Source organism: Peromyscus leucopus, chromosome 2, assembly GCF_004664715.2.
Source record: "Peromyscus leucopus breed LL Stock chromosome 2, UCI_PerLeu_2.1, whole genome shotgun sequence".
Lineage (NCBI taxonomy): Eukaryota > Metazoa > Chordata > Mammalia > Rodentia > Cricetidae > Peromyscus > Peromyscus leucopus.
In genome coordinates, this window is record NC_051064.1 from 62192569 (window position 1) to 62218258 (window position 25690).

Below are 25690 nucleotides of genomic sequence, written 5' to 3' on the forward strand. Positions count from 1 at the left end.
TCTGAAAGTGAGCCAGACTCTGTGGAAGTCGGGGTCCTAGGGACACCTAACATAGTTGGGTACATAGCAGGTGGCTGGAGACTTTCCAAATCCAACAGTGACTATGGGGAGGGCTCCCCCCTCTTAACCTAGTGATTCATGTGCTTTTCGGGAGCAGGAAACGGGGCATTAGAAATGTGGAGCAGGAAGTACAAAATCGGTGGTGAAATAGAATTACGTGGCCTAATGAGTTTTGGAAATCACCCTAATCATATTTGATGCTGATCCAGGCATTTTTTTCCCTTTATTGAAAATTCAACTCAACCAGCAATTATGGGGAGTTCATCATAGTTAAGGAAATGTAAAAGGGCCTGCAGATGTGGGAGACAAGTCCTGCAAACCCGCATTATCAAGTTCAGGAGAGACAGATGTTCGTACGTTTATGATGCCAGAGGTGGGGAACAAAGGCCGAGCTGGTAGGAATGGAAAGGGGGACATGATTCGATTTCACCCTTACACTTCTTCCTTCTGGCTGGTTTTTCCCTTCGCTGGATAAATATTACTAAAATACATGACAAAATGACACCCGATTGCTAGTGTTTCTGTCCCCTCCTTTAGGGGACATTTCCACCAGATCCATATGTCTTTTCACTTTCCCAGGATCCTGTCAGCCCAGATTAATTCGTGGTGACTTTTCACTCCTGACTGCTCATTGGTTTGGCGTGAACTTTGGCGTCAGCCTCTGAACTGCGGGGAATGTAAATCATATGAGTTCTGTTTTAAGTCACCACATGACTGTCTGGAGCCGTTTTTCAGACTTAGCACATTCACTGTTGAAGGTGCTCGACCTTCATGTGACTTCTAAACCCTTCCCACTGCCCATGTGAGACACTGCCGTATGACAGACACAAGGCAGGGAGTGATGCTGGGGAAGCTGGGACTTCTGTTCTCATCTGGCTGTGGGTAAACTTGGAGGTTCGTGACTGTTGGAATTGCAGACACTAAATCCTGTGTGAGCCAGAAGTTTTTCTTGTCCACTCTTGTGTCTCTAGTGCCTCAAAGGTGCTTATTGCATAGTACGAGTTCAATAAGCCCGAACACACAGTCCTCCAAACAGGAGTGCATAGTGAGCTTTATGAAATGCACATCTGGTTAAGGGCCTGATGATGACCAAAATCTCCCTTCTTAACGGGGCCCCTGCCAATTTCTCTGCTTTTTTTTTTCTCCTTTCCTAAGTTCCTATCAGCTGTTGGCCCTCCCCCTGTCCTTGGGGAGCACGTTCTTTTGTGGTTCTGAAGGCATGACTTCATTCTTTGGCAACACCTCTCATGCTGATGGATATGTAGCTGCAGAAATCCTGGCCAGTGATGTTCCCGATGACACATTGGAGATACCTATTGGAGACAGGCTGTACTATGGGGAATATTACAACGCACCTTTGAAACCAGGACATGATTACTGCATTCTGTTACGGATCACAAGTGAATGGAATAAGGTATAGTTTTTAAAATGGTGCTGTGACCTCGCTCTCTTTCACATGAGATTTAAACTGTTTGACTATGGCTCCTCCCCCAGACCCCACATCTGTGGCAGATGCCACGCGGAATAAGCGCAGAAACACGTTGTGACTCTTCCCTCATGGTGCTGTCTTTCTAAAGGGTGGGTGGGTGGGACCTGCAGAGAGGAGAGCCCACCCTTCTGGAGTCTTACTGCGTCTGCTTGGGGACTGATCTACTTTGTGGCTCCCACTTCCTGAGCCCCAGAATTCAACAGCACTGCTGAAGTCTGAGCTGGAAGGAATGTTGAGATCCGCTGCATCCTGTATGCCCGGAAGGTTGCTGCTGCCGCCTTCCCTCATTTTCCAGAGAAGCAGGAGAGAGTGGCGGACACAGAAATAAGACGGCCATGTCTTAGTTTTCATAGACCCCATTCTCCCCACCCCCTTTCAGAAAGCTTCCTCTCTACCAGCTGTGTTTCTTTCAGTAATTAGCAAATGTAATGAGCTGGGAGAATTCTAAACTCGGTGTAAAATCATGTGGGTTGGAAACTAGGAAAATTATGGAAATACTAACAAAACGTCTCTCGACTGATACATTTGAAGCAAAAGTATGTAGCCATCTCATTTGTAAGGTTCTTCATATTTAAAACAGGCATCTATTACATTCTGTCGAGGACAGGAGTCTGACGAGCCACGGCGTGCTGACAGCCAACCGAGGCTGACTTCTTAAGACTATGTGCGGGCAGCAGAGAGGCCAAGGACTGCTGTGTGACAATAATACAGGGGTTAAGGATTGGGAAGCCTAAGCCCAGAGTACTGTTACCTCGAGATATCAATGTAACAGGCACCCTGATGGGTGTGAGGTAGTGCTTTGCTTAGGTCTTGTTTTGCATTTCCTTAAAGATTAAGGATGTTCAGCATCTTTTAAGTGCTTGGTGGCTGTCACTCCTTTAGGACAAGTGTCTATTCCAGTACTTTCCTTTTTTTTCTCCTTTTCTTTCTTTCCTTTTTTCTTTTTGCCCCCACGGGGTTTCTCTGTGTAGCCCTGGCTGTCCTGGAACTCACTTTGTAGCCCAGGCTGACCTCGAACTCACAGAGATCCGCCTGCCTCTGCCTCCCAAGTGCTGGGATTAAAGGCGTGCGCCACCACCACCCGTTGTACTTTACTAATTTTTAAATTGAGTTGTTCGATTTTTTTTTTTTTTTTTTTGGTGTTTGGAGTGCTCTTATAATTTGGATATTAATCTCTTATGAGATGAAATTGAGAATATTTTCTTCCTTTTTTTTTGCTGTTAATGTTCTTTGATGCACAAAAGTTTTAAATTTTGTTGAAGTTCAATTTGTCTGTTTTTCTTTGCGGTCTGTGTGGAGTCCCAAGAAGCCATCGACAGGAACTTCCTACTTGTGTTGGCTTCTAGGAGTTTTGTAGTTTCAAGTCTTACTTTTGGGCATTTGATCCATTTTGAGTTAATTTTTACATTTGGCATTAGGTAAAAGTCTAGCCTAGTTTTTTTTTTTTTTTTTTTTTTTTTTTTTTTTTTTTACATGTGAACACTACTTGTTGAAAGACTGGTCCCCACTGAATTCTTGGTATTTGTTCTAGTTTCTAGCCCAGTTGCTGTGATGGTAAAATTCCCTGACAAACAGCAACTTTGAGGGAGGAGTTTATTCAGCTCACAATTCCAGGTTACAGCACATCATTTGGGAAAGACGGGAACCTGAAGCAACTAGTCAGTCAGGAGCAGAGAGAGAATGATTACTCAGCACTCTTTATTCACTATTATGTAGGCCAGGACCCAAATATGGGGAATGGTGCACCCATAGTAGGTTGGGTCTTCCCTGTTGGTTAAAATGATAAAAATAATCTTCTATACCTGCATACAGACATACCTGTAGACCAGCCTGATCTAGATGGTCCCTTACTGAGACTGTCTTTCTAGGTGATTCTAGATTGCATTGAGTTGACCAAACCAACTATTGTAAGTGCTTCTTTCAAAAACATCTGACATATAAGCAAGTGTGATGATGTATTGTGTACCCCAATAAAGCTTGCCAGAGGATCAGAAGACAGAGCCAGCCACTAGATTAGACACAGAGGCCAGACAGTGGTTGCACACATCCTTAATCCTATCACTCAGGAGGCAGAGATCAGTCTGGATCTCTGTGAGTTTAAGGCCACACTGGAAATAGATCCAGGCAGTGTGGCACACATCTTTAATCCCAGTACTGGGAAGCACACCTGCCTTTAATCCCAGGAAGTGATGTCTGGGCAGAGAAAGGTATATAAGGTGTGAGAACTCACTCTCTTTAGGCTGAGGATTACAGGAACTCACTCTTTCTAGGCTGAGGATTTTGTAGAGGTAAGAACTAGTGGCTGGCTGTTCTGCTTCTCTGATCTTTCAGCTTTCACCCTAATATCAGACTCCGGGTTTTTTTTTTTTTTTTTTTTTTTTTTTTTTTTTTTATTAAAAGACCATCTAAGATTCGAACAACATCTGGCATCCAACTTGTGGGGCATGAATTCATGAAAAAGCCACTTGCCTGTGGCTCAGGCAGGAGCTACATGCAGCCAGAATCTCCACCGTGCCTGGGCTGGAGTCTCCACCCCACTGTCTAAGTTTCTGTTGCAGCCTCTCTGCAGCAAACTCCCCAGGCTCAAGCTCCAAACACCCCAGAATTAGCTGCTTTCACATGTTCCCCAGTGCAGAAAGCTGGCTTTTTGGCATCTTTCCTCTTGGTGGGTTCTGGCTTTCCTTGGGCCCCCTCCTCAGGCTGCTGCCACACCATCATCTGAATCGTCATTATCAGCAGATTTGGTGAGTCAATTAAGATTTCTTAAAGGGAGGAATTAGTTAAAAGAAAGTTTTTTCCCCACATTAAAAAATGAGGAATGTTTTTACAATGGAGAATGTTTGGTCTCTGTTTGATAATACGATTGATGTTCTGAAAATGGAACATCAATCTATTAAATGAGATTAATAAATCTTAAATCTATTAAGTTGATGGGATAGATGTAATGTCAATTATAAGTATTATTTGTTTGATCATTTTTGTTTTATCATTAAAAAGGTTGGTTAATATGAGTGCCAAGATAAAAGTTTTAGAAAAACTTGTTAAAACAGATCATAGAGAAATTCAGACTCAGACAGAAGAATTTAAAGGTGAACCAATCTCAGCATTGCATCACGGTTACAGAGAAACAGCCTCAGGCTTTCAAACAGTCAACGTTAATGTATCCAGTAAACTTACAGGAACTGCCAAATGCTCAAGGCTATGTTAAGAGTTGACTGGACTCCTGTGCAAATGTAGATTTGAATGGTATGAATTCCCCATTTGTGAAGCAGATGTTAAATTTGTGGTCAACTTGTGATAGAATTATCCCTCAAGACTGGAGAGATTTGGTTACAGCTGTCCTAGAAGCTGGTCCACAATTACAATGGAGGACCTGGCAGAAAGATGAGGCTAAGACCATTGAACAACAAAGTAGGGCTAGAGGTATGGAAATCTCCCAAGATCAACTTCTTAGAGAGGGAGGTGATGCTAAAGTAGAAAGGCAATATCTATATGATGACCGCTCCCTGACTTATGCCACATGGCAGTCTTTAATGCTTAGGACAGAATTGAAGAAGTAGGAAAGAAAATTGAGTCATCTACAAAAGTTATACAGGGCCCAAAAGAAACCTTCACTGATTTCTTAGAAAGGCTGTCTTCAGCAGTAAATAGAATGATACTAAATTCAGAAGCTAGACATATAATAATTGAATTTCTGGCTTTTGAAAATGCTAATGTGCAATGCAAAAGGGTAATTAGGCTGTTAAAGACAAGATCAGCACCCTTGGAGAAATAGATCAGAGATATAATTAATATTGAATCTCATGACCATGATGATGCTTGGATAGGAGAGGTGATTTCCAGAGGTTTGAAGAAAAATAGTAATGTCAGATGTTTCAAATGTGTTCAACAAGGTCACCTAAAAAGAACTGTAAACAGGATGTTCCTAGAAACAATGTTTTTTCAAGAAATAATCCCAACAGAATGCCCCTCCCTTCTGAATTATGCAGAAGGTATGGCAACGACAGACATTGGACTAATGAATGTAGATCAAAAAGGTACAGGCAAGATAATTCTTTGCCTTTGCTGTCAGGAAACGCCCCAAGGGGCCTCTTGCAGGCCCCCATGACAAATTCTGTTCAGTCCTTTCCTGCCATCATGGAAGAAACCCCTTCCCAGAGCAATTAAAGACCCTAATCCTATTGTAAAAAACCATACTGCTCTGGATGATAGAACAGCTTTAGAAATAAAACAAAAATTTAAGGAGAAACCATAAATCAAAATTGACAAATTAGATTTGGAAACTCCCCAAAGTTAGAGTTGAGGAAGGGATTTGTTTTTGTCTTTTCAGGAAAATAAAAACAAACATCTTCAAGAATTTAAAGACGTTTGAACAGATAAACATCTAAAGAAGAAGAGAGAACTACCTGGAAAAATTACCAAGAAAAGGAATAATCTGACCCAATGCGATTTTGAAGTCTCCAAAAAGATGATGGAACCCACAATGAAGATTCCATCAGGATAATACTACTAAGCTGACAAACACCACCCAGAGATTGGCTTTGGACTACAAACTGCTCAGGACAATTTTGAGATGGCTAGCCGAGGTGATCCAGTTTCACAGACTACTCGAGCAAGGACTTGAGACAAGCCCTGCACTTTCCCATTATGCAGAGACCAGACAACAAATGATGTAGCTACCTCTCCCAGGGCTTGACAATTAACTCAAAATTTTTCTTTTCATGGTTCCCTAAAGATGCCTTTGACCCCAGACAGCAGGAATTAATTTTAAGAACACAACACACACATTCCCAAGAGGTGGGGTGGGTGGTTTTTGGTCTTTCAATGGGTTATGGATAATTGTCATTGTTTAGGATGGTTGGTTACAAGTTGTTATTGTTAATGGTCAGGAAGAAGTCTAAACAAAGGAGATTAGATTTAGGATTCTTGTTTGAAAGAAAAAAAAGAAAAAGAAAAAAAGAGAATATAGATATAAGATAAAAGGTAGATTATTGAATCTATTCTGAAAAAATATATAGAGAAGTGGCCAGGCGGTGGTGGCACATGCCTTTAATCCCAGCACTTGGGAGGCAGAGGCAGGTGGGTCTCTGAGTTTGAGACCCGCCTGGGCTACAGAGTGAGTTCTAGGAAAGGCACAAAGCTACACAGAGAAACCCTGTCTCGAAAAAAAAAAATTAGAGAAGTGATGGATAAAGGGTAGATTATTGATTCTACTCTGAAAAGAAAAAAGGGAGAATATGGAAATGATAAAATAAAAGGTAGATTATTGAATCTACTTATAAAAAGCAACTACTAGTTTTAAATATTTTACAATGGATTGAATTTTTGTATATTGTATACTAATTATATATAGTGATACAAATTTGAGATTGATTTGTGAGAAAATATTGTATATTTATTTCTACTCTTGTTCAAGGTATTGTGCCTATACAGCTCATTAACAATGTAATGCAAATTGCTAATCCTTGAAAGTTATTATTACCAACTAATTATATTCTAAAGAAATGTAAGTTAATAGTCACCCATTAACACTCGAATTTGTAGTCATGTTAGGTATGTATTCAAGGTCAAACAAAGATATATCTTAGATAAAGAGGTCATCTTCAAACACTTCAGAGATCTATAGAATATGGCACTTACGATGTTTTAATTACATAGATTCTTTTTTTTTTTTTATGACTATGAGACATGTCTGCTCCTGGCAGCACCAATCTACTTCAGAGAAGATGATGGGCATTGAAGAAACTCCATATGGAGTTTACTTTCTTTGTGGCAAAAGTTAGCCACTGGGCAAGAAAATGTTCTTGCCTTGACTGCTGACAGTATGCTGTCCAAAATGGACAAGCAGGACACAAAAGAAAGGACTGCCGAACCTTGCCAAGACAAGGTAGGAAGGCCCTTTAGAAAATCCTGCTTCACAGCTGAGTCAGTCAGATATGCTAGGCCTGTAGGCCAAAGATGGATGCCCCAACGTTGCAGAGAAATCTTGGGTGACTGTCCAGGCAGCCAGCTGTTTCTGTCATTTCTCATGATTTTTTGGAAGTCATTTGTTTGTACTTCCTGCTTACTCAGTTAATATTTCCTTCTCAGGTCTCTGAGGGAGTTGAAGATTAGATAGTTATAGTTTTCCTTGTTAACAAATTCAGAAGAGAAACTCACTAAAGATGTGTAAAGTGTATAAGTTTGAAAGTTTTCAGTTGGTAATACAAGTTAAGATAAAAGTGAATTAGGTACAACACTTTGGACTCACCAAAATAGGATAGATAGATAATGGAGTATATTCTCTGAATTTGTCAAATGTTTATGGACTGGACATTGTTAATGTAAATCTTGATTATATATATTGTATATACTTATTGTATATAGTTTTACTTATATTAGTTATAACCTTCTTTTATTATTTTAGACAAAAAAGGGGAAATGTGGTAATATATTGTATGCCCCAATAAAGCTTGCCAGAGGATCAGAGGACAGAGCTAGCCACTAGATTAGACATAGAGGCCAGACAGTAGTGGCACACACCCTTCATCCTATCACTCGGGGGCACACTGGAAATAGAGCCAGGCAGTGCTGGCACACACCTTTAATCCCAGTACTGGGAAGCACACATATGCCTTTAATCCCAGGAAGTGATGTCTGGGCAGAGAAAGGTATATAAGGTGTGAGGAAACAGGAACTAAGGCAGTTCAGCTGAGACCCATTCGGGTGAAGACTCAGGATTTCAGTCAGAGGATTCGTGGAGTTGGTGAGGTAATTAATTAAAAGATCATTTAAGATCTGCAAGGATTCATTGCTGGATGCTATAGTATGCTTCATTGACTTATATGTTTGTCTTTGTGCTAGTACTACACTGTGTTCATGGCATACTTTGAAAGCATAAGTCTTCCAACATCTCCATTTTCTTTTTTTTTTTTTTGCCATATATTTCTCCTAATCCATGCCCCATTATGCCCTGTAGCTAAAAGAGGACACGAAGAATAATTCTCGACTCCTCCCTCTCTCTCAGCTTCTCTGTTCTGTTATCAAATTGGTTCAGATCTATCACCTTAATGCCATTTTAAAATCATTCTTTTCTTTTTTTTAGGTCAGCACAGTCCATAGATGGCCATCTTTTCTCTGCCCATCACTTGTTCAGATTCTTGTCTCTTGTTTTACCCATCTCCTTGCCCTGGCTACTGCCAGGGTGAGTTTTATAAACTACGCCTCTGATCCAGGCCCGTCAGTGACCTTTCTGCTCACTTGGCCCGTCCGCTTCTCTGCTGTGGTGTTTTCAGTTCCTTAGTAACCACCTTACTATCGGAGAGCCCTTTGCTTCTTGTTGTCTTGACAAGCGTATTTCTCCATTTCTAATTTCAAAACTTAGCCTCAAGACAAAGTGTAATTATATTCAAAACCCGTGGCTACTTAAAACTTGCCCAGAAAATTTCAGTTTAAATATATTTAAAAAGCAAAAACCAAAAACAATAAACCCCCTTTTTAAGAACATGAAAACCAGCCCCAGGCATGGTGATGCACACCTTTAATCCCAGCACTTAGGAGGCAGAGGCAGGCGGATAGTTTGAGGCAAGCCTGGTCTACAAAGTGAGTTCCAGCAGAAAAACCTTGTCTTGAAAAACAAACAAACAAAACAAAACAATGCAACGTAAAAACCAGAATGTCCAAGTGTATCACGTGAAACAGATTCTCATAGTAAGGTTGGAGAGGTCATTCTGTAACTTCTTCCCCTAGGGGAGACTGTACCAAATCTTTAGTCATGTACAAGAGTCCCAGACATCCTGATTGACAGGTATGTGTGTGCTAACAATGGCCAGAAGACGAGGTGCTCCATTCTAGTGAGTTTGTAGATTTCTTGCTTTGTCCTGTTGCTTTCTTGCTGGTTTTTAGACACATTTGGGGTGAATGGAGTTGCTAAGCCTCATCTAGAGAGATGAAATATTATTACATTACCAGACCTTCTCATTGCTTGCCTATAACACCCACCAGTGCTTCCTGGTGAACCTAGGTGTGGTCTCCGAATTTTCAGCAGTACTCAAACAGTCCATGCCAGCTGCTCAGATCTGGCAGCGGAATGATGTTCCCGACATTCGTTGTCTACTCATGGTGTGAGTTTTCTGAGCTCTTTTGGAAACCCACAGACTCCTATACCTGTTACCCATGCCAGCCCCTTGAACACTGGTGATACATGGCTGATTATAAGGTGTAAGAGGTGGTAAAAACACATGTGAAGACATGGCTTTATTACCCAGCAACACATAACAAATGCAGACACTTAAAAAGCTAGATGGGACTTGAAAGGTTTTTCTAGTTCAGATTAGAACGTGAAAAGGAGGGATTTAGCACCTGTGTTATATTGTTTAAAATGACGCCCTGTGCCTCCTGCTTAGATGGATTTCTGTTTCCCTTCCAGGTGAGAAGATATTCCTGTGCCATCTGGGCTGAGGTGAAAGGTAAAACCGTGTTCTTTCTATGCATGCCGTCCTTCTCCCATGTTCAAGCTGCAGCACCAGTTTTATATGGAGGACTTGTTTTAAATGGTCCTAGATGACAACAGATATACAAGTTAAGGCGTCTTCAGAAAAGTGCTGACAGTCTCATGTCTTAGGGTAGGACGTATTTAAGCGCAGAGCCATAACTAAAGAGGCGGGAGCTCATGGTGTTATACAGAAAGCTGTCACCAGTCCAAGACATCTCAACTGGGATGCAGTACCATGAGTGGGGGCCTCTCACCTCTGCTGTGCCAGTTGGGCCTCTGTTTCTCTTCTGTAGCCCTGTGACAGCAGATATGAGCCCCCAGGACACTCTAAATGAGCAACTTCAGTGAGGACATAGAGTTTTACAGTTTAGAGGAGTCCTTCCTCCTAGCCTAAGTGACTTTCCATTGGCTGAGTCAGCGTGGATTTGAGATAGGGATCAGTCTGTGTTGGGTTTTGTGTTTTTGACTTGTTGGGGACAGAGCAGTGTGAGCAGTTATTCCACCAGAGTGGAACCGAGAAGGGGGAGATTCTTATCAAGTTAGGGGCACTGGAAAGAAGCCTGAGCCTGCTATTTGGCTGTACACCATGTATGCACACACACACATAGTCAGTAGTCCCATACATGACAATTGAGTCAAGTGGTGGACCACAAATAGAGGGGAAGGCACATAAGATTGCATCTCCTAAAGCTTGGCTTGGACCATATGTGCCTGTATCCCAGCAGTTACGGACAAATGGAGGAGGAGGAGGAGGAGTTTGAGGTCAGCCTGAGATCCATAACAAGACCCTGCCGAAAAGGGGAAAAAAAAGTTTATGTGGGCTAGCGACATAGCCATTCATGCTATTTTGCTGAAGAACAAACATTCTGTGATATTTCCCAATGACATTTTCACCCATTGACACATTTCTCAGAATTGTCTCCACTATTAAATGATGCATAATTATATTAAGAAAAATAATTTATTAACAAACTAGAATTATTCTACATATAGGATAAATAAATAAATAAATAAATAAATAAATAAATAAAACAAAACCCCAAAAGGAATGTAGGAAAAGAACATAGTTCAAAGGTTGGCTGCTGCATCTAGTTCCAAGGCTGGGAATCCAGGGGCTGTGCATTCTTCTTGATCAGATCCAGATGTGCAATCACGATACATGGGAAACATAATCACTTTTAAACTTCAGTGTATGACGGACGTCAAATGGCAAACAGGAGTGCCTTTGACAGTGGCCGCCTCCTGGGTAGGTGAAGCCTTCGCTGTCCTAGCAGCGGCAAGGGGCACGTGATGAGTCAGGCTTCCTGACTTGGGTCCGCAGATGGGACAGTCCTCCTTGTTCCTTTTGCTCCAGAGCTGGCTCTTGCTGATTGGTGCTAAACCTTCTCCTTTGTGCAGACAGAGTTATCTAAGGGGTTGGAAAACTGCCTCCGGGATTGGGTAATCATAGATCCTTGTTTCTCAGGCTTCCCTGGCAGGACATTTCTTTAAAACCAATAGGCAGCCAGCCAGTGGAATTGATTCCCAGAATTCCACTAGTTTGTAGCTAATTCCAGAAATCTTGTTAAATTTATAACCTTCGAGTATGGACCTTTTCCTGGTGACAGGTTGAGGCCTGCTGCCCTCTGCCCCTGGGCCACACTGTCACCCCATCCATACTTCTGAGCACAGCCACAGGAGACAATGGGCTGCAGTGGGGGGGCAGCCAGGCACACGGACTGCCAGGGATGGACTTCACAGTGGGCGCTCTGTTACTGTCAGTAGGGGCCATTAGTAGGCCTTGTGGAGGAGGGGCTGAGGGGGTGAGGCTTCTGTCTGCCTGCCTTTCCCTTCGTCTCACTTTCCCTCTTTTTATCTCTACTCAAACTTTCTTCAACAAAGGTAGGGACGTTGATTTTGGATCTGGGCCAGGTGAGTTATCTGGCCACCTTCTTGTATTGTAGATTGCCACATGTCTTACCAGAGATGTGTGCCTCGTGGCTGGGCTCTCTTTTCTGAGGCGGTTCAAAGAAGGGTATGGGAAACAATCACAGATTCCAACATCCAAAACGCGCTCATCCAGTCCACTCCCTGAAGCTCCAGGGACAGAATGGAGTTCTTACAAGGGAAAGAGTTGTGAATTAAGATGGGCAGGCTTTTTGACACAGACAACAGCTTCTGGAATCCACCCTACCCGGTGACTCTTTGATATGATTGGGAAACATTCAAACTGGGCAGCAGAAACAGCCAGAGAGGAGGCTGTGGTTCTTCTGTGGTGACTAGGAAGGATTTGGGGAATATCTGAGTGGCTTTTGCAAGTGGCCCTCTCTCTCTCCTCTTAACTTAGGAATCAGTACTGAGAACCTTTAATCCTAGCACTCAGGAGGAGAGTCAGGTGACTCTCTGAGTCCGAGGTTAGCCTGGTCTACATAATGACTTCCAGGACAGCCAAAGCTACATAGTGAGACCCTGTCTCAAACACCCAAACAATGATAATGATGGCAAAGATGATGATAAATAAAAAGTGAAGACTCCTATGCTGGCTAGTTTTATGTCAACTTGACACAAGCTACAGTCACTGGAGCCTCAACTGAGAAAATGTCTCCATAAGATCAGGCTAGAGGCGGGCCTGGAGAGCATTTTCTTAATTATTGATTGATGGGGCAGGACCCAGCCCATTGTGGGTAGAACCCCTGGGCTGGTGGTCCTAGGTTCTATAAGAAAGCAGGCTGAGCAAGCCATGAGAAGCAAGGCAGTAATCAGCATTCCTCCATGGCCTCTGCATCAGCTCCTGCCTCCAGGTTCCTGCTCTGTTTGAGTTCCTGTCCTGACTTCCTTCAATGATGGACTACAATGTGGAAGTGTAAGCCAAATAAAGCCTTTCCTCCCAACTTGCTTTTTGGTCATGGTGTTTTGTTGTAGCCATAGAAACCCTGACTAGGACAGCTCCCATTTCAGAAGGTAATTTGGAAAGGAGTGTGATCCAGGTTTATCCCCAGGTCACTCCAGGTCCTCGAAGTACACACAGCCTTGTTCCTATTCTGGCTTTTGCCCAGTGCTGAGTTTTGTGTTTATATTTTGCACAGTGACACCACTAAGAACGTTTTAGAGCCAGGGAATTGCATTTGATGTCAAATGCAGAGGCCTGGGCTTCCTTGCCTCCGTCAAGCTCCTGATCAGACAGTGTCTTTGAAATGGTATTTAGCTTGGCCAGTCCTCAGTTGCCTCTGCCTGGGCTGAGATTCCTTCCAGCCACAAAGTACTGTGAGTCTGTGATTTCTTGAGTCACCGGGATGATGGCAAACTATAATCAGGGGACATTCTCTAGGCACAGCAGTGAAACCCTAGTCCTTGGTGACGCCTCAGTTCCCTCTCAGCCTGCATGTTACACTGGCTTCCATTTCTGTCACACAGAGCTCAGGCCTTCATCCCTGTCGCACAGACAGATGGCACAGCCTGCTTGTCCATCTCCCGTTACAGGGGTTCAGGTTTCCCCTCTTCCTCCCAGCCTGCCTGCTGCCATGGCCTCACTTCTGAACTGAATGACTCCTTTAGTGTTTCCTTTGGTGGCTCTTCCAGGCCTCTCCATGGCTTCCCAGCCTCGCGTCTGGAGGCCTCTATTTGAGACCAACACACCTTCTGATCAGTTCTCTCCTCCTTCTCCGTTCAGATGGGTGTCCTAGTTATTCTCTTTCTTTCTCTCTAAGGTCTTTGCTCACATAATGACTTGATTACTCCCACCCGAATGCCCCGCCAGCTACCTGTGACTCCCTGCTTGGGGCTGCCCACCTGCTCAAGATGAAAACCCAACACCCTCTTCCGGAAGCTTTTCAGAACTCTCTGGGGTCACACCTTCCTCTCTCTTTTTCTTTAGCTATTCTCTCCAACTGCAGAGCAGCTGGCAATGATCTTTTTCTACGAGGTTTCAAACACTTGGAGAGAATACTGAAAACAAAACCTGCATCATTGCTGGGCATGCTTCAGATGCTCACCACAGGGCATTGAATCAGGCAGGTAGGCAGCCATCAGTTTTATGAAGAATGAAACATAGCTTTAATACTCGTCAAATTAAATAAACAAGAAAAATTGTAAGATGCAAGCTTAAGGTGAATGTGCAGGTAAACAGAGTCAGCCAGCTGTCTCTGGGGTTCTGCATCTGTGGATTCCATTGACTGCAGATTGAGATAGTCCAGAAAACAATGGCCACTGCCCTGAGCATAGGCTGGCCTTTTCCTTTGTCATTATTCCTAAAACAATATAGTATATCCGCTATTTGCTTAGCATTTACACTGTTTTCACTGTTCTAAGTAATCCAGAGAGAAATAAAAAGTATGAAAGAGATTGTAAATAGGTTATATGTAAGCACATTTCATGTGAGACTTTAATATTAAAAAAAATTTGTTATCTTAGGGGAGGGTTTTCTGGAACCAATCCCCTAGGAATACTGGGGAATCTCTCTCTCTGTCTCTGTCTCTGTCTCTCTGTCTCTCTCTCAACACACACACACACACACACACACACACACACACACACACACACACACACAAACACCTTCAGAGTTATGGTAGGTAGAACTAAACTGTAAGGTGTCTCTCACATTCGTGGACCCTGGTTATTCATTCAAAGGCTATTCTAAGTGATGCTGTGGAGGACGCCCTTTGAGGATGGAGTCTTCAACAAGCAGATTATTCTAATAGGCCTTACGTATCACACAGACCCTTGAACCTGGGTCTACAGGTCAGGGACTGAGACAGATTTGACACTGGGAGTTTCCTGCTAGCATTGAAGAGCCACAGGGTAAGAGGTGCAGGTGACCTGCAGGAGAGAGGCCCTTGCTGACTGGCCAGCGAGGGGTGCAGGTGGCCCGCAGAAGACGATCGGTGCTTGCTGACAGACCGTAAGGAAATGGGGACCATAGTTGTATAGCTTCAAGGGACTGCATTTAGCTGACAGTGAGAATGGACTTGGGAGCGGACTCCTTCCCAGAGCCTGCAGAAGGGAAGGCGGGCATTCAACACACTGCGTCCAGCTCTGCAAAGGTGCACAGAGAACCCGTCCCAGTGTATCCGAACCTGGCTCCACTTAACTGTGAGCTAATCAGTGGCCTTACAGCTATCTAAACCTATGGCAATGTGTTCAGTTACAGTAAAAGGAACCCAGCATTGTTGCTGCTTTATCAAACATTAATTACCTCTCATTTATTTCCCGCTTTGCTCCCCTTTTCTAGTCCCCCCCACTGCAGGGAACTCAAATAAGAAGACCCTAGAATAACAAAGAGAAATCAAACGCACTGAATCATTACTCTTGTTCTTCCGTCTTCAAACTGAGGCACAACTGCTCTCTGAATATGTATGTCCCAAGTCAGACGAGTCATGGCGCTAATTTATTTGTACCATTTGATGGCATCAGTTGCTTTCAGGAAATGACCATACTTACGTACAGTTCTGAAAACAACATGTCCACGCCCAGAGGAAGTCGTCAAGGTTGTCCCTGGGTCTAACTTCCTCTTCAGCACCTGTGATCTATCGGTGAACGATTAAAGAGAAACCCGTTTACTGTTGACTCCCAGAATAGAGAGTCTCTGTGGAGAAGAGGGTTACGGTTCAAAGGTATTTACTTTCTCTAAGAATGACTAACACAGCACATGAGTCACTCAGCTGAGTTTCCAGGAGAATATTCTACAGATGATTCAGAAGGAAAATAAAAGGTCCCACAGCATGAAACTGTGGAAGGGAGGGGAGCCAGAGAATGGCAAAACTATTAAAAAAAAAAACAACAACTATAATTCAAACTGGCCACTTGTAAATTTTGTTAGTTAGGTGTTCTCAGAGGAAGAAGCTGTGTGGCCACACCCCCTGAGTGTGCTTAGACTGAGAGTCTGTGCAAAGTGAACCACAGATATATAATCCAGACCTGGAAGTCCTGGGAGCCAAAGTCCAAATTATGCTACGCAGATAAGTCAGGGTCGCTCCCTGTTTCTTTTTATTTATGCTTGTGCCTGTGTCTGAGTGAGCGTGTGCTGTATGAGTGCAGTACCCTCAGAGGTGAGAAGAGAATGTCCGGTCCTCTGGAGCTGGAGGTACAGGTCGTTGTGAGCTGCTGCTCATCAAGAGGGGTGCTGGGAGCTGAACTCCAGCCCTCTGGAAGAGCAGGAGTGCCCCTGACCCCTCAGTCATCACCTCACCAGCCCCGAAGGTTGAAGGTCACTTTTTAGTACTAATGTCCGCAGCAAGGAATAGCTGGGCCAACCGCTGAGGTGGATGCTGCGGGTGGATGGTCTGGGGGAGGCTGGGTTCCTCGGCTCCTGCTTTGCCTCTGTCCTTTTGGATTGTGAGGGGTTTGGTTAATGCCTTTCCACCTAGATGAAGCACATCAGAGCAGGCTCTTAGCATTTTCAAATAAGACAGATAAAGAACTGCAGATGCCCTTTGTGAGATCTGGAAGAGAGGCTGGGGCTGGGGAGTGGATGAGGACTTTGTGCAAAGGAGGCATCACCCAAAGTGTTCCTGAAGATAGCTTGAGGTCAAGGGCAGGCCAGATCATCAGGTGATGGCTTGGCCCTCTGATAGCGACGGTGGCCGTGTTTCTGATGAGTCAGACGGAGCGTGAACTGTCACTTAGGTGTCCCTCCTCTCCTTCCGACACAGACTCACTGGCCGAGGAAGCAGGGCAGACAACCGTGTACTGTGACTTCTGATAACAGTTAGCAACACCCCTGTGGACACAGTGGGCATGGGAGGGCTGTAGATGGGCCAAGACATGGGTGCACTTGATGCACATGGTGGTGCAAGCCGACGTCCCCTAACTAGCAACTCCTGATGAATGGACAGCAGACCCAGGACTCACACAGCGTGGACTCCAGTCTGTAGTCCTTCAGGTCAATGTTTTCACTTAGCAAAGATTAAAGTGTGGAGGAAGTGTATGGGGAAAATATAAGGGGAAATACTGATAACGAAACTGGAGAGGAGGAGGAGTTCCTTGATGAAGCAAGCACTCAATGAAAGTACCAGCCCTCCTCACCCCCACCCATCTCCAATGCTGAGTCCTCCTCTCTCTCTCTCTCTCTCTCTCTCTCTCTCTCTCTTCTCTCTCTCTCTCTCTCTCTCTCTCTCTCTCGTTTGTTTGTTTTGAGACAGGGTTTCCTCTGTGTAGTCCTGGCTGTCCTGGAACTCACTCTGTAGAGCAGGTTGGCCTTGAACTCAGAGATCTGCCTGCCTCTGCTTCTTACGTGCTGGGATTAAAGGCAGTATTTTCTCTTAAAAACCCCAAACCTCACTAATTGTGCAGATGGTGCTTTTTAACCTCACTAATGGTAGTTTTGTGTATATAAAATGCATGCTTTTGAATGCAGTTAAGTCTATAAGGCTCCCGGTTTAATAAATATAATCAGACAATTCTTACCACCTTTAATATTATATAAACATTCACCAACATTTTTCAGTTCTTCCATATTCCAATTTAAGCCTTTAATCTACCTGAATTTTATGTTGGTATATAGAATATGCTTTAGTGATCAAAATCACTTTATTCTAATTAGCCATTTTTTTCTCCTTACCAGTTATAGGTAATTTATTATTTCACTCAGTTACTTGAAACAGTTACAAGACAATGGTGAACAGTAGTTAACAGTAGCTGACATTTGTTGATGGTTACTGGGCGGCTGGTGCTGTGTGACAAGTCATTATTTCTCACAGTAACCCTGGAAGGTGGTGCTGTTGTTACAGTTTCCCTGGGAGAGGAAACGGAAACATACAACAGCTGATGAGCTGGTTTCAAGTCCCATGGTAGAGAGGATGGTGTTGAGCTAAAGACTTGGACACCATCATTCCAGTGTGCAAGCTGTGAAATGGCTTGATGGAGTTACTTTGTTCCTAGACACTGTTTTGTTCTAGCATGTTCTTCCCCCAAGCTAGCATTCCACTGTCTGTATATCTGCTGGTCAAGTCTTCTCATATATAAGATACAAGTAACTTCCAATTTCCTCACTGATCCTCTTCCATTTGATAATTTAGCTTCTTACAGTGTCAAGACCCTCTTGCCCTCTTGGTCTGATTACACAAAGTATAACTTTCTTTCTTTCTTTCTTTCTTTCTTTCTTTCTTTCTTTCTTTCTTTCTTTCTTTCTTTCTTTCTTTCTCTTTCTTCTTCCTTCCTTCTCTTCTCTCTCTCTCTCTCTCTCTCTCTCTCTCTCTCTCTCTCTCTCTCTCTCTCTCTCTCATTTTGAGATAGGGTCTAACTATGCAACCCAGGTTGGCCTCATATATATACTCTGCTTCAATTCATGTGATTATAATGTATATATACTGGCCAGTCTGTGTTTTTCTAGAAAGTCTTGGGACAACACTTCCTGGGACAGTGAGTTTTGGTTGCCTATGAGAAGTGGTCTGTTCCATGGTCTGTTCCATGGCTATACTTGTGAGTGCCAGGGACACCACAGAGTTTCCACTGGAACCAAATTGTCCTTAAGCTGGGCATAGACATCTGAGCTGTGCTTAATTACTCTGTGCCTCAGACCCTCATCTATAAAGGGGGAACAATAATGATTCTCAGTATAAGCGCTGATTAGGAGATGTATGAGTTAATTTCTCATCATGATAACACAATAACTGAACAAAACAGCTTACATGCGTGAAAGGTTTATTTGGGCTCACAGGCCCAGGGCTGTCTGTCTATAGTTGACTAGCTCCAGGGCTCTGTCTTGAATGAAGCAGCGCAGCATGTGCTGGAGGAGGCTGCTCACCTCATCGGAGCCAGGAAGCAAAGAGAGGGTAGGTGAGCCCAAGCCAGCCAGCCTCCTTCTGCATCTGTTCATCAAGGCCCGAAGCTTATTGGATGGTGATGTCCATATCCAGGGTAGGTCTTCCCTCTCAGTTCCTGTCTCACAGACACACCCAGGAGTGTCATCTCCTGATCTCCCAGGTGTCTCTCAACCCAATCAAATTGACATTTAGGACTAACTACCACAGGAGACTGAGTTAACGCGTGTGAGGTGATTATAACAGTGTGACTACTAACTAAGTATTTCCAATAAAAACAGAGCCTTTGCTGAAGTCACAAAGCTCTGAATTAAGTCTCTTGGCCCAAATGTGCGCCACAAATGTGGATGTTTTTCAGTTTGTAACCAGGGATCTCCCTGGAGTGGTCATGTGACATTCTCTAAATAGCACATGTGTTCCAAGTACTTTTACATGGACTTTTGAAAAGTCCTCAGAGAAGCCTGCTGAGCTGAGCAGAGCAGTCCTATCCTGCTGATAATATAGGGAAATAAAGGCAGCTGTGCTCAACAAAACATGTTTGTATGTGACCACTGGTACTGACTAACGTTTTTTGGAAGCCCATGTTCAAATGATGTCAGAATGACTTCTTCCATGTGAAGGGAAATGGCCCATAAAAATTTATCAAGTGTAGCTGACCTGAGAGAAGATCTGTACACAGCATGTATCACGTAGCTTTGGTGTGTCCACAAGTTTTTTTTTTTCTCACTTGTAACTTTAATACGATCTGGTTTTATGCTTCCTTTTTAGAAATACTTTGAAACTGTGGTTTCCTGAGGTCTGACATCTGCAGGACCTGTTGGGGACACAGAGGCACTGTGGGGGCATTCTTGGAATTCTTTGTTAAATGAAGCCCAGCTCTGGGTTAAAACAGAATGCTCACAGTTGGATGTAGATCTCGTGGGAGGGCCGTGATGGGATGTGCTCTGGGCTCCGGGATGGCTCATCGTGTGGTTTCTTCCCACAGATTCGTCCCTCACACCGCAGCAGATGGTGGGGGTTGGACTGGGCTCGGTGGCTTTTGTGACCATTCTCACATTCCTGTCCTTCTCAGCAGTATGGTATGTGAGACTGTCACTTTTAAAAAATGAGTGGAATGGAGGGGAGGCTGGGGTGGGAGTCATGCAGAAGAGCTGGGCATGAGGAGGGCCAGGGCGCAGGCAGCAGGTAGCCAGTGTGACTAACCTCAAAGCTGGGAAGAGGAAGGGGATGACCTCCTGACCCGAGGAAGAGCAGGGATAGTGATGACGGGCCGGTCACTCCAGCAGGCGGGCTGATCCAGGCAGCTTGACTGCCTGTGGACATGTGTATGAGCTGCACTCGGGTCCCGCAAGGAAGAAACAGCAGAGTGTGCACTTACTTGTACCTTCTCTCTACGTCTAGATGGCTGGTGAGCACTGCGTGGGAAGACTGTCTTGATGAGGAACAGCTGTTCCTACAGCTTCTCAGGTGCCTGGACTGTGGGGCTCCCATCTAGAGCCCTTGTGTGGACCTGAAACTTTCTCCATCCCAGCATGGCCTCATTCCTGAATTCAAGATGGCAGCCAACTCTGTGGAATCTCCCAAAAGGAGAAAACTTGGGAACTGTTTATGTACTTCCTACTTTCAGGATCAGTGTGTGTCGGTGAACTTGAGACTCATGCCCAGTGTAATACTGACCACAGCCTCAGGCTACATTCCTGAGCGTCAGCTCCTATAGACATCAGACGTACACAGGCCACAGTCCTGAGAGTCAGCTTCCATACTGACCACAGGCCACAGAGCCTGAGAGTCAGCTCCTGTAGACACCGGATGTGCACAGGCCACAGAGCCTGCTAATTAGTTCAGGATCCATTCTTTCACAGTAGGTAATGAGATGGGCTTAAGTCTGGACTGGAATTTGGCTTTCTGAAAGAGGTCATTGGATAAAGGACACTGACATGAATAAATGTTTCAAGCATTTTAGAAGTAGCCCTTGTTTACAGTTAACTGATAAACTAATTAGAAGCTACAGTAGCCTGGCCACTCTCTCGGGTTCCCTGCATGACTGTTGGGCAGTATTGCTTTGATACAATTCCAGTTGGTTATGTGAGATCAAAAGTAATGTTCGCTTTCCAGTAAAATACATTTTGTAATACTGACCGTTCTTCCCTTGGTTTGGTTTTGTTTTTTCTTACTCACCATCTATAAAACTGTTCTCTGCCTCCCTTGAGAAATTCGAGTTTGGTGGCAATGTAGAAACAGTGGGTTAAGGCAGCATCCATCCAGTTCATGGCCAGCATCTGCATGAGTTTTGGGGGGAGGGGAAAATGTTGGTTGACATACCTTATCTACACCTCAGTAGCCGTGACTGAGACCTATCATGGCCCATGAAACATTAGCTTTAGGCAGGTCTGGCAGATGGTCCATACAGTGACTGACTATACAGGTAGAGTACATTCGGTTTGACTTTGAAAACCCAGTTGGTAGTCTTCAGCGTTCTTCTCTGACCACAGCTCAACTCCAAGGCTGTGGCTTCTCTCTTCCTTCTCCCTCCCTCCCTCCCTCCCTCCCTCCTCCCTCCCTCCCCCCTCCCTCCCTCCCTCCCTCCCTCCCTCCCTCCCTCCCTCCTCCCTCCTCCTTCACTAGACCCACAGAATTAAAAGTGTGGGGGAAAGAAAAGAGGCATGGTTACATGGTACAACCTCAGGGTGGAACACAGAATGTGGCCCTGGAACTGTGCACTCCTGTGGTCCTGAGGAAGACAGACAATCCTTCCAGGACCATGGCTGGTGTGTTCCCTGCTGGCTTGTGAGGTGCTTGTGGGTGGAGGTCATAGCTGAATTGCCCAGTGCTATGATTTATATGTGGTTTATCTCCACGAAATTCTTGGTGAAATTTGATTGGGGTGGGACCTTTACAAGCGGAATTGAATGTTAGGAGGTGTTAGTGCCCTTCTTTCCTTTCTTCTGGGACTGGCTTAGTTACCACAAGATCACGAGGTACTCGTGAGTTCATCCTTCCGTTCTGCATCTCACTGCGCTTTGAAGCATCAAGAGGCCCCCATCAGAAGTTGTGAAGATGCATTTGGGCTTCCCAGGCTCCTGAACCCTGAGCCCAAGTTAATAGCTTCTTTGTTCGTTACAGATCACTGATACTCAGCTATTCTGTTAGAACAGCAGAAAACAGACTAAAACACCATCAAACTGCCCATAAAGCTGTTCCAACCTGGTGGGGTGGGGCTTGTGTTCTACTCAATTGGAAAAAGTCAGGCAGAGGTGTAGACAGAAGTCGTCCTGTGTTCTGCCTGTTTCCAAGTAAATACACAGAGGTTTATATTAATTACATTCTGTATGGCCTGTAGCTCAGGCTTCTTGCTAACTAACTCTTTCATCTTAAATTAACCCATTTCTATTAATCTCTATGTTGCACATGGCCATGGTGTTACCTGTCTGCTGGTATCTTGTTGCTCCTTGGGCAGCAGGCTGGCATCTCCTCTTCCTGCCTGTCTCTTTCCTGTATCTCTGCTTGGATTTCCCACATGCCTCTGAGCTGCCCTGCCATAGGCCAAAGCAGCTTACTTATTAACCCGTGATAACAGCATATATTCACAGCGTACAGAAAGACATCCCACAGCAGAGGGAAGCAACACCCAGACTTGTGTATTCAATGCCAGCTGCTGGCCCTTGCTAGTCCCCTGTCCTTTGAGCTACGTAGGACCAATATTTCTATAGCTCCCTAATTTTACATTCTAGGATAACTGTGCAAGATATAGTTGCCTACGTGGAGACTCAGCATAATTACCACTGAAAGGAAGAAATCTCACCTGTCTAATTAAAAAAAAAAATGCTTCTGGTTCAATAACTGATGAAATGTTAAGTAAATCGTCAGCTTGTAGTACAGTGTAGAAACGTAAAAACAGTTCATTTACAGCCGCAAAAACAGCAAACACACTGGCTTTGTTATTTCCTCTGATTGTTCCACATTATGATGTGGAGTCGCTCTACGCGCACACACACACACGCAATGGGAGCAGGTGGTGGGCGTTTGCAGAAACCTCGCTTCATTTTCCTGCTGTTCTTAAATTGTTCTCCCATAAGCGTGAAGAAAGCATTAAACTTTACACCATAATACTTTCCCCTGCTTAACTGGATTCCTAACTAGCAGAGGAACAAGGGATAACTGTAGACCATGGTGTTGATCTGGCTTCTGAGTCCCTCTAACTAAAGCTAGAGCTGGAGTCGGAGAGGTGGCTGAACCTGACGACCTGAGATGAAGCCTTGGGACCCACACAGTGGAAGGAGAAAACTGATTCTTGCAAATTGTCCTCTGAACGCCACATGTGCTCTGTGGCATGTGCATACCCACACATATGCCCATACATACATGCACACTAAATAAATGTAATTTTTAAAATACATTTTAATGTATTTTAGATCCTAATGTGGAGGTGGAGGAAGGTTCTTTCCCACATGGCCAGCCTTGGGAACAGCTTAAATCTGGCTTTAAATTATCTTCCAGATTGGGAATCAGAATTGAGGTGTTGCCCAGTCATGGAACAAGCACACTTGCTTTGGGCTGGTGTGTGTGTGTGTGTGTGTGTGTGTGTGTGTGTGTGTGTGTGTTTGTCTGTGTGTGTGTGCATAGTTTGTGGGTACACCCTTAGCTGTAGAGCAGGCACTCTTTCATTCCATCCTCACTAGATTCTGTGTAGTAGGAAGGTCAGGGGTTTCAGGTCCCACTTTAAAGGGAGAACTGGGTACAGACAGATTTGTGACTTGAATCTTTTAAGGTAAGTCTAGTTTTCTTCTCTGGCACTTGCTGGCCCTTGAATTAGCCACTGAAGTCATTTGTAGACTGCCTGTTTGGTTTTGGGAAAGACATGTCTTTAGATGTCTAAACAATATCATGTCAACTTTATATTACCTTATTGTTAGTCTCTATGTTACCTAGCCATGAGTCTCTGTGCCTGTCTTTTGACAGTTAAGTACCACTACCCATCACTTCTAGAAGGAGCTGCAAACAGCCAGGCAAATGAATGGAAATTAGGGAAAATGGAATAGCATTTTCTATCTAAGACCTGGAATTACACCAGAGCATTTGAGATAAGCCCAGAGTAGTGGTGATTATTTTGAAATTCCACAGCAGCTTGGAATAAAGTTAATATTTAAATTGATTTGAGAGGAAGTAAAAAGCATGCTCAGTGAACACTTTTGATTGCTAAACTCTCATTCTGATTTTCAAGATCATCTATTTTCCATTCTCTTCCCAGAACCACTGCTTCTTCTCAGTTGTTTGTTTGGCTGGGCAGGACCAGAGAAACTTCCGACTACTTCTTTTCTATGAATCACTGGTCATAGCACCCTAAAGACCTTTTGCCTGTGACTGTCATTATCTAAGGCCAGGTGCTTGCTTCTGAAGGGAAGGAGAGTGGTTTTTTTTTTTTTTTTTTTTTTTTTTTTTTTTTTGTGTGTGTGTGTGTGTGTGTGTGTTCAAGTTTATGCAGTGAAGGATACAATTAAGCAAATCAATTTTTAAAGATTTATTTTATGTGTATAAGTATTTTGCATGCATGTATGTACATGAACCATGTACATGTCAGAAGAGTGCATTAGATCCCCTGAAACTGGAGTTATGGTTGGTTATGAGCCACTGTATGGGTTCTGGGAACCATACTTGGGTCCTTTGCAAGAGCAATAAGTGCCCTTAACCCTGTCAACTTTCCAGCCCATGGCAAATCCATTTTTTTAAAGCACTGAGCATTGTATGCTCTGGGTACAGAGAGAATGGGTCACTTCAGTTGTGGTGGCCATGGTGGTATGAGTCTTGATACCCCTACCTTTTAAGAGCATCATTCAGGTTCCCCAAAAGGATTCAGACTATAAGACTTTGTGGTGTGCTTTCACTCATCAGTATTTCCTGGACAATAGTCAATAGTGACTGACTTACAAGTATATACTGTAGTTTATTTAATAGTATTCTACCATGCATATATATCTAGAGTGTTTCCAGAGTTTTCCTTATACAAGTCTGTAGAAAGGCATGCAGGTATTACTTACATTAAATTCATAGATGGAAGGTTGTTGGAATGAATGTATTTTACATTCCAGGGGAAGTTCCACAGGAATTCAGTTTAGGCTTTCACCAGTAGAAAGCCTCAGCTCCGGCAGCCAGAGTTGGCCATTCACCTCTATGCCTCTGGTAGGTGGAAAGTAATGTTTTCATGTTTTGCTTGCATCTCTTGACAGTTTTGCATGCTGGTTGGCCCTTTGAAGTATGGTCTTTGAGAACCATTACCTCCCCCCTCCCCATAAGATACTTACCTTTATTGATTGAACGAGCTCTTTATGGAGTAGAGAGGTGCCTCCATGGTTAGGAGCACACTCTGTTCCTGCAGAGTCCCCGAGCTCAGTTCCCAGCACCCACATCTCTAGTGGTTCACAATCACCCGTAACTCCAGATTCAGGGGAAACTGATGCCTCCATGGCAACCTGCACTCACATGGACCACCCTCTCCCCACATGCACCCCCCAAAAGCTCTTTATATCATTGTGATTTTCACACTTACCTGTCATATGTTTTGTTAACTTTCTTCTGTCATTTTTAGAAAGGATAATACTGTTTTAAAACTTCATTTGGGCTCCATATTATCACACAAATCCTTCATATTTGTAACGTCAATTCACCAGTCTTTTCCTTTCCAGTTGCCTTCTTGCTGTTCTCAGAAGGACCTCCAAACTCAAGCTACTGGATAAAACAACACGAGGTTTCAAACATTAAATCTTTACTCTAGTAGGAACTGATGTGGGCATAGGAACGAGGCGGGTGGGGAGGCATGATTTTTATTGCTGCTCAATGGTTTTCCATTGACCTCCCTTGTCATCTGAAACGTCTTCTTTTGTTCTACTGATCCGCCCTGTGCCAGCATGACCTGCTGTAACTTTAAAATAGATTCAT

At 43.9% G+C, this 25690-nt stretch overlaps 1 protein-coding gene across 6 annotated transcripts in view; it reads left to right on the forward strand.

Annotated features, from left to right (window-relative positions):
* The window catches only part of Susd1 (sushi domain containing 1), a 124495-nt gene extending 103599 nt beyond the window's left edge, over positions 1-20896 (forward strand). For 2 of the 6 annotated variants that reach the window (XM_037202626.1, XM_037202622.1), the window contains 3 exons: positions 1216-1474; positions 9957-9996; positions 11966-12588. In XM_037202626.1, the coding sequence (XP_037058521.1) occupies positions 1216-1474; positions 9957-9996; positions 11966-12096 (430 nt within the window). In that variant the 3' untranslated portion in view covers positions 12097-12588. Of the gene's footprint in view, positions 1-1215; positions 1475-5879; positions 6136-9956; positions 9997-11965; positions 12589-13875; positions 14515-19742; positions 19837-20158 lie in introns of those variants that run through there. The other 4 variants (XR_005090833.1, XM_028856430.2, XM_037202625.1 and 1 more) reach the window with 4 other exon arrangements.
* The last annotated feature ends 4794 nt before the right edge of the window (positions 20897-25690 follow it).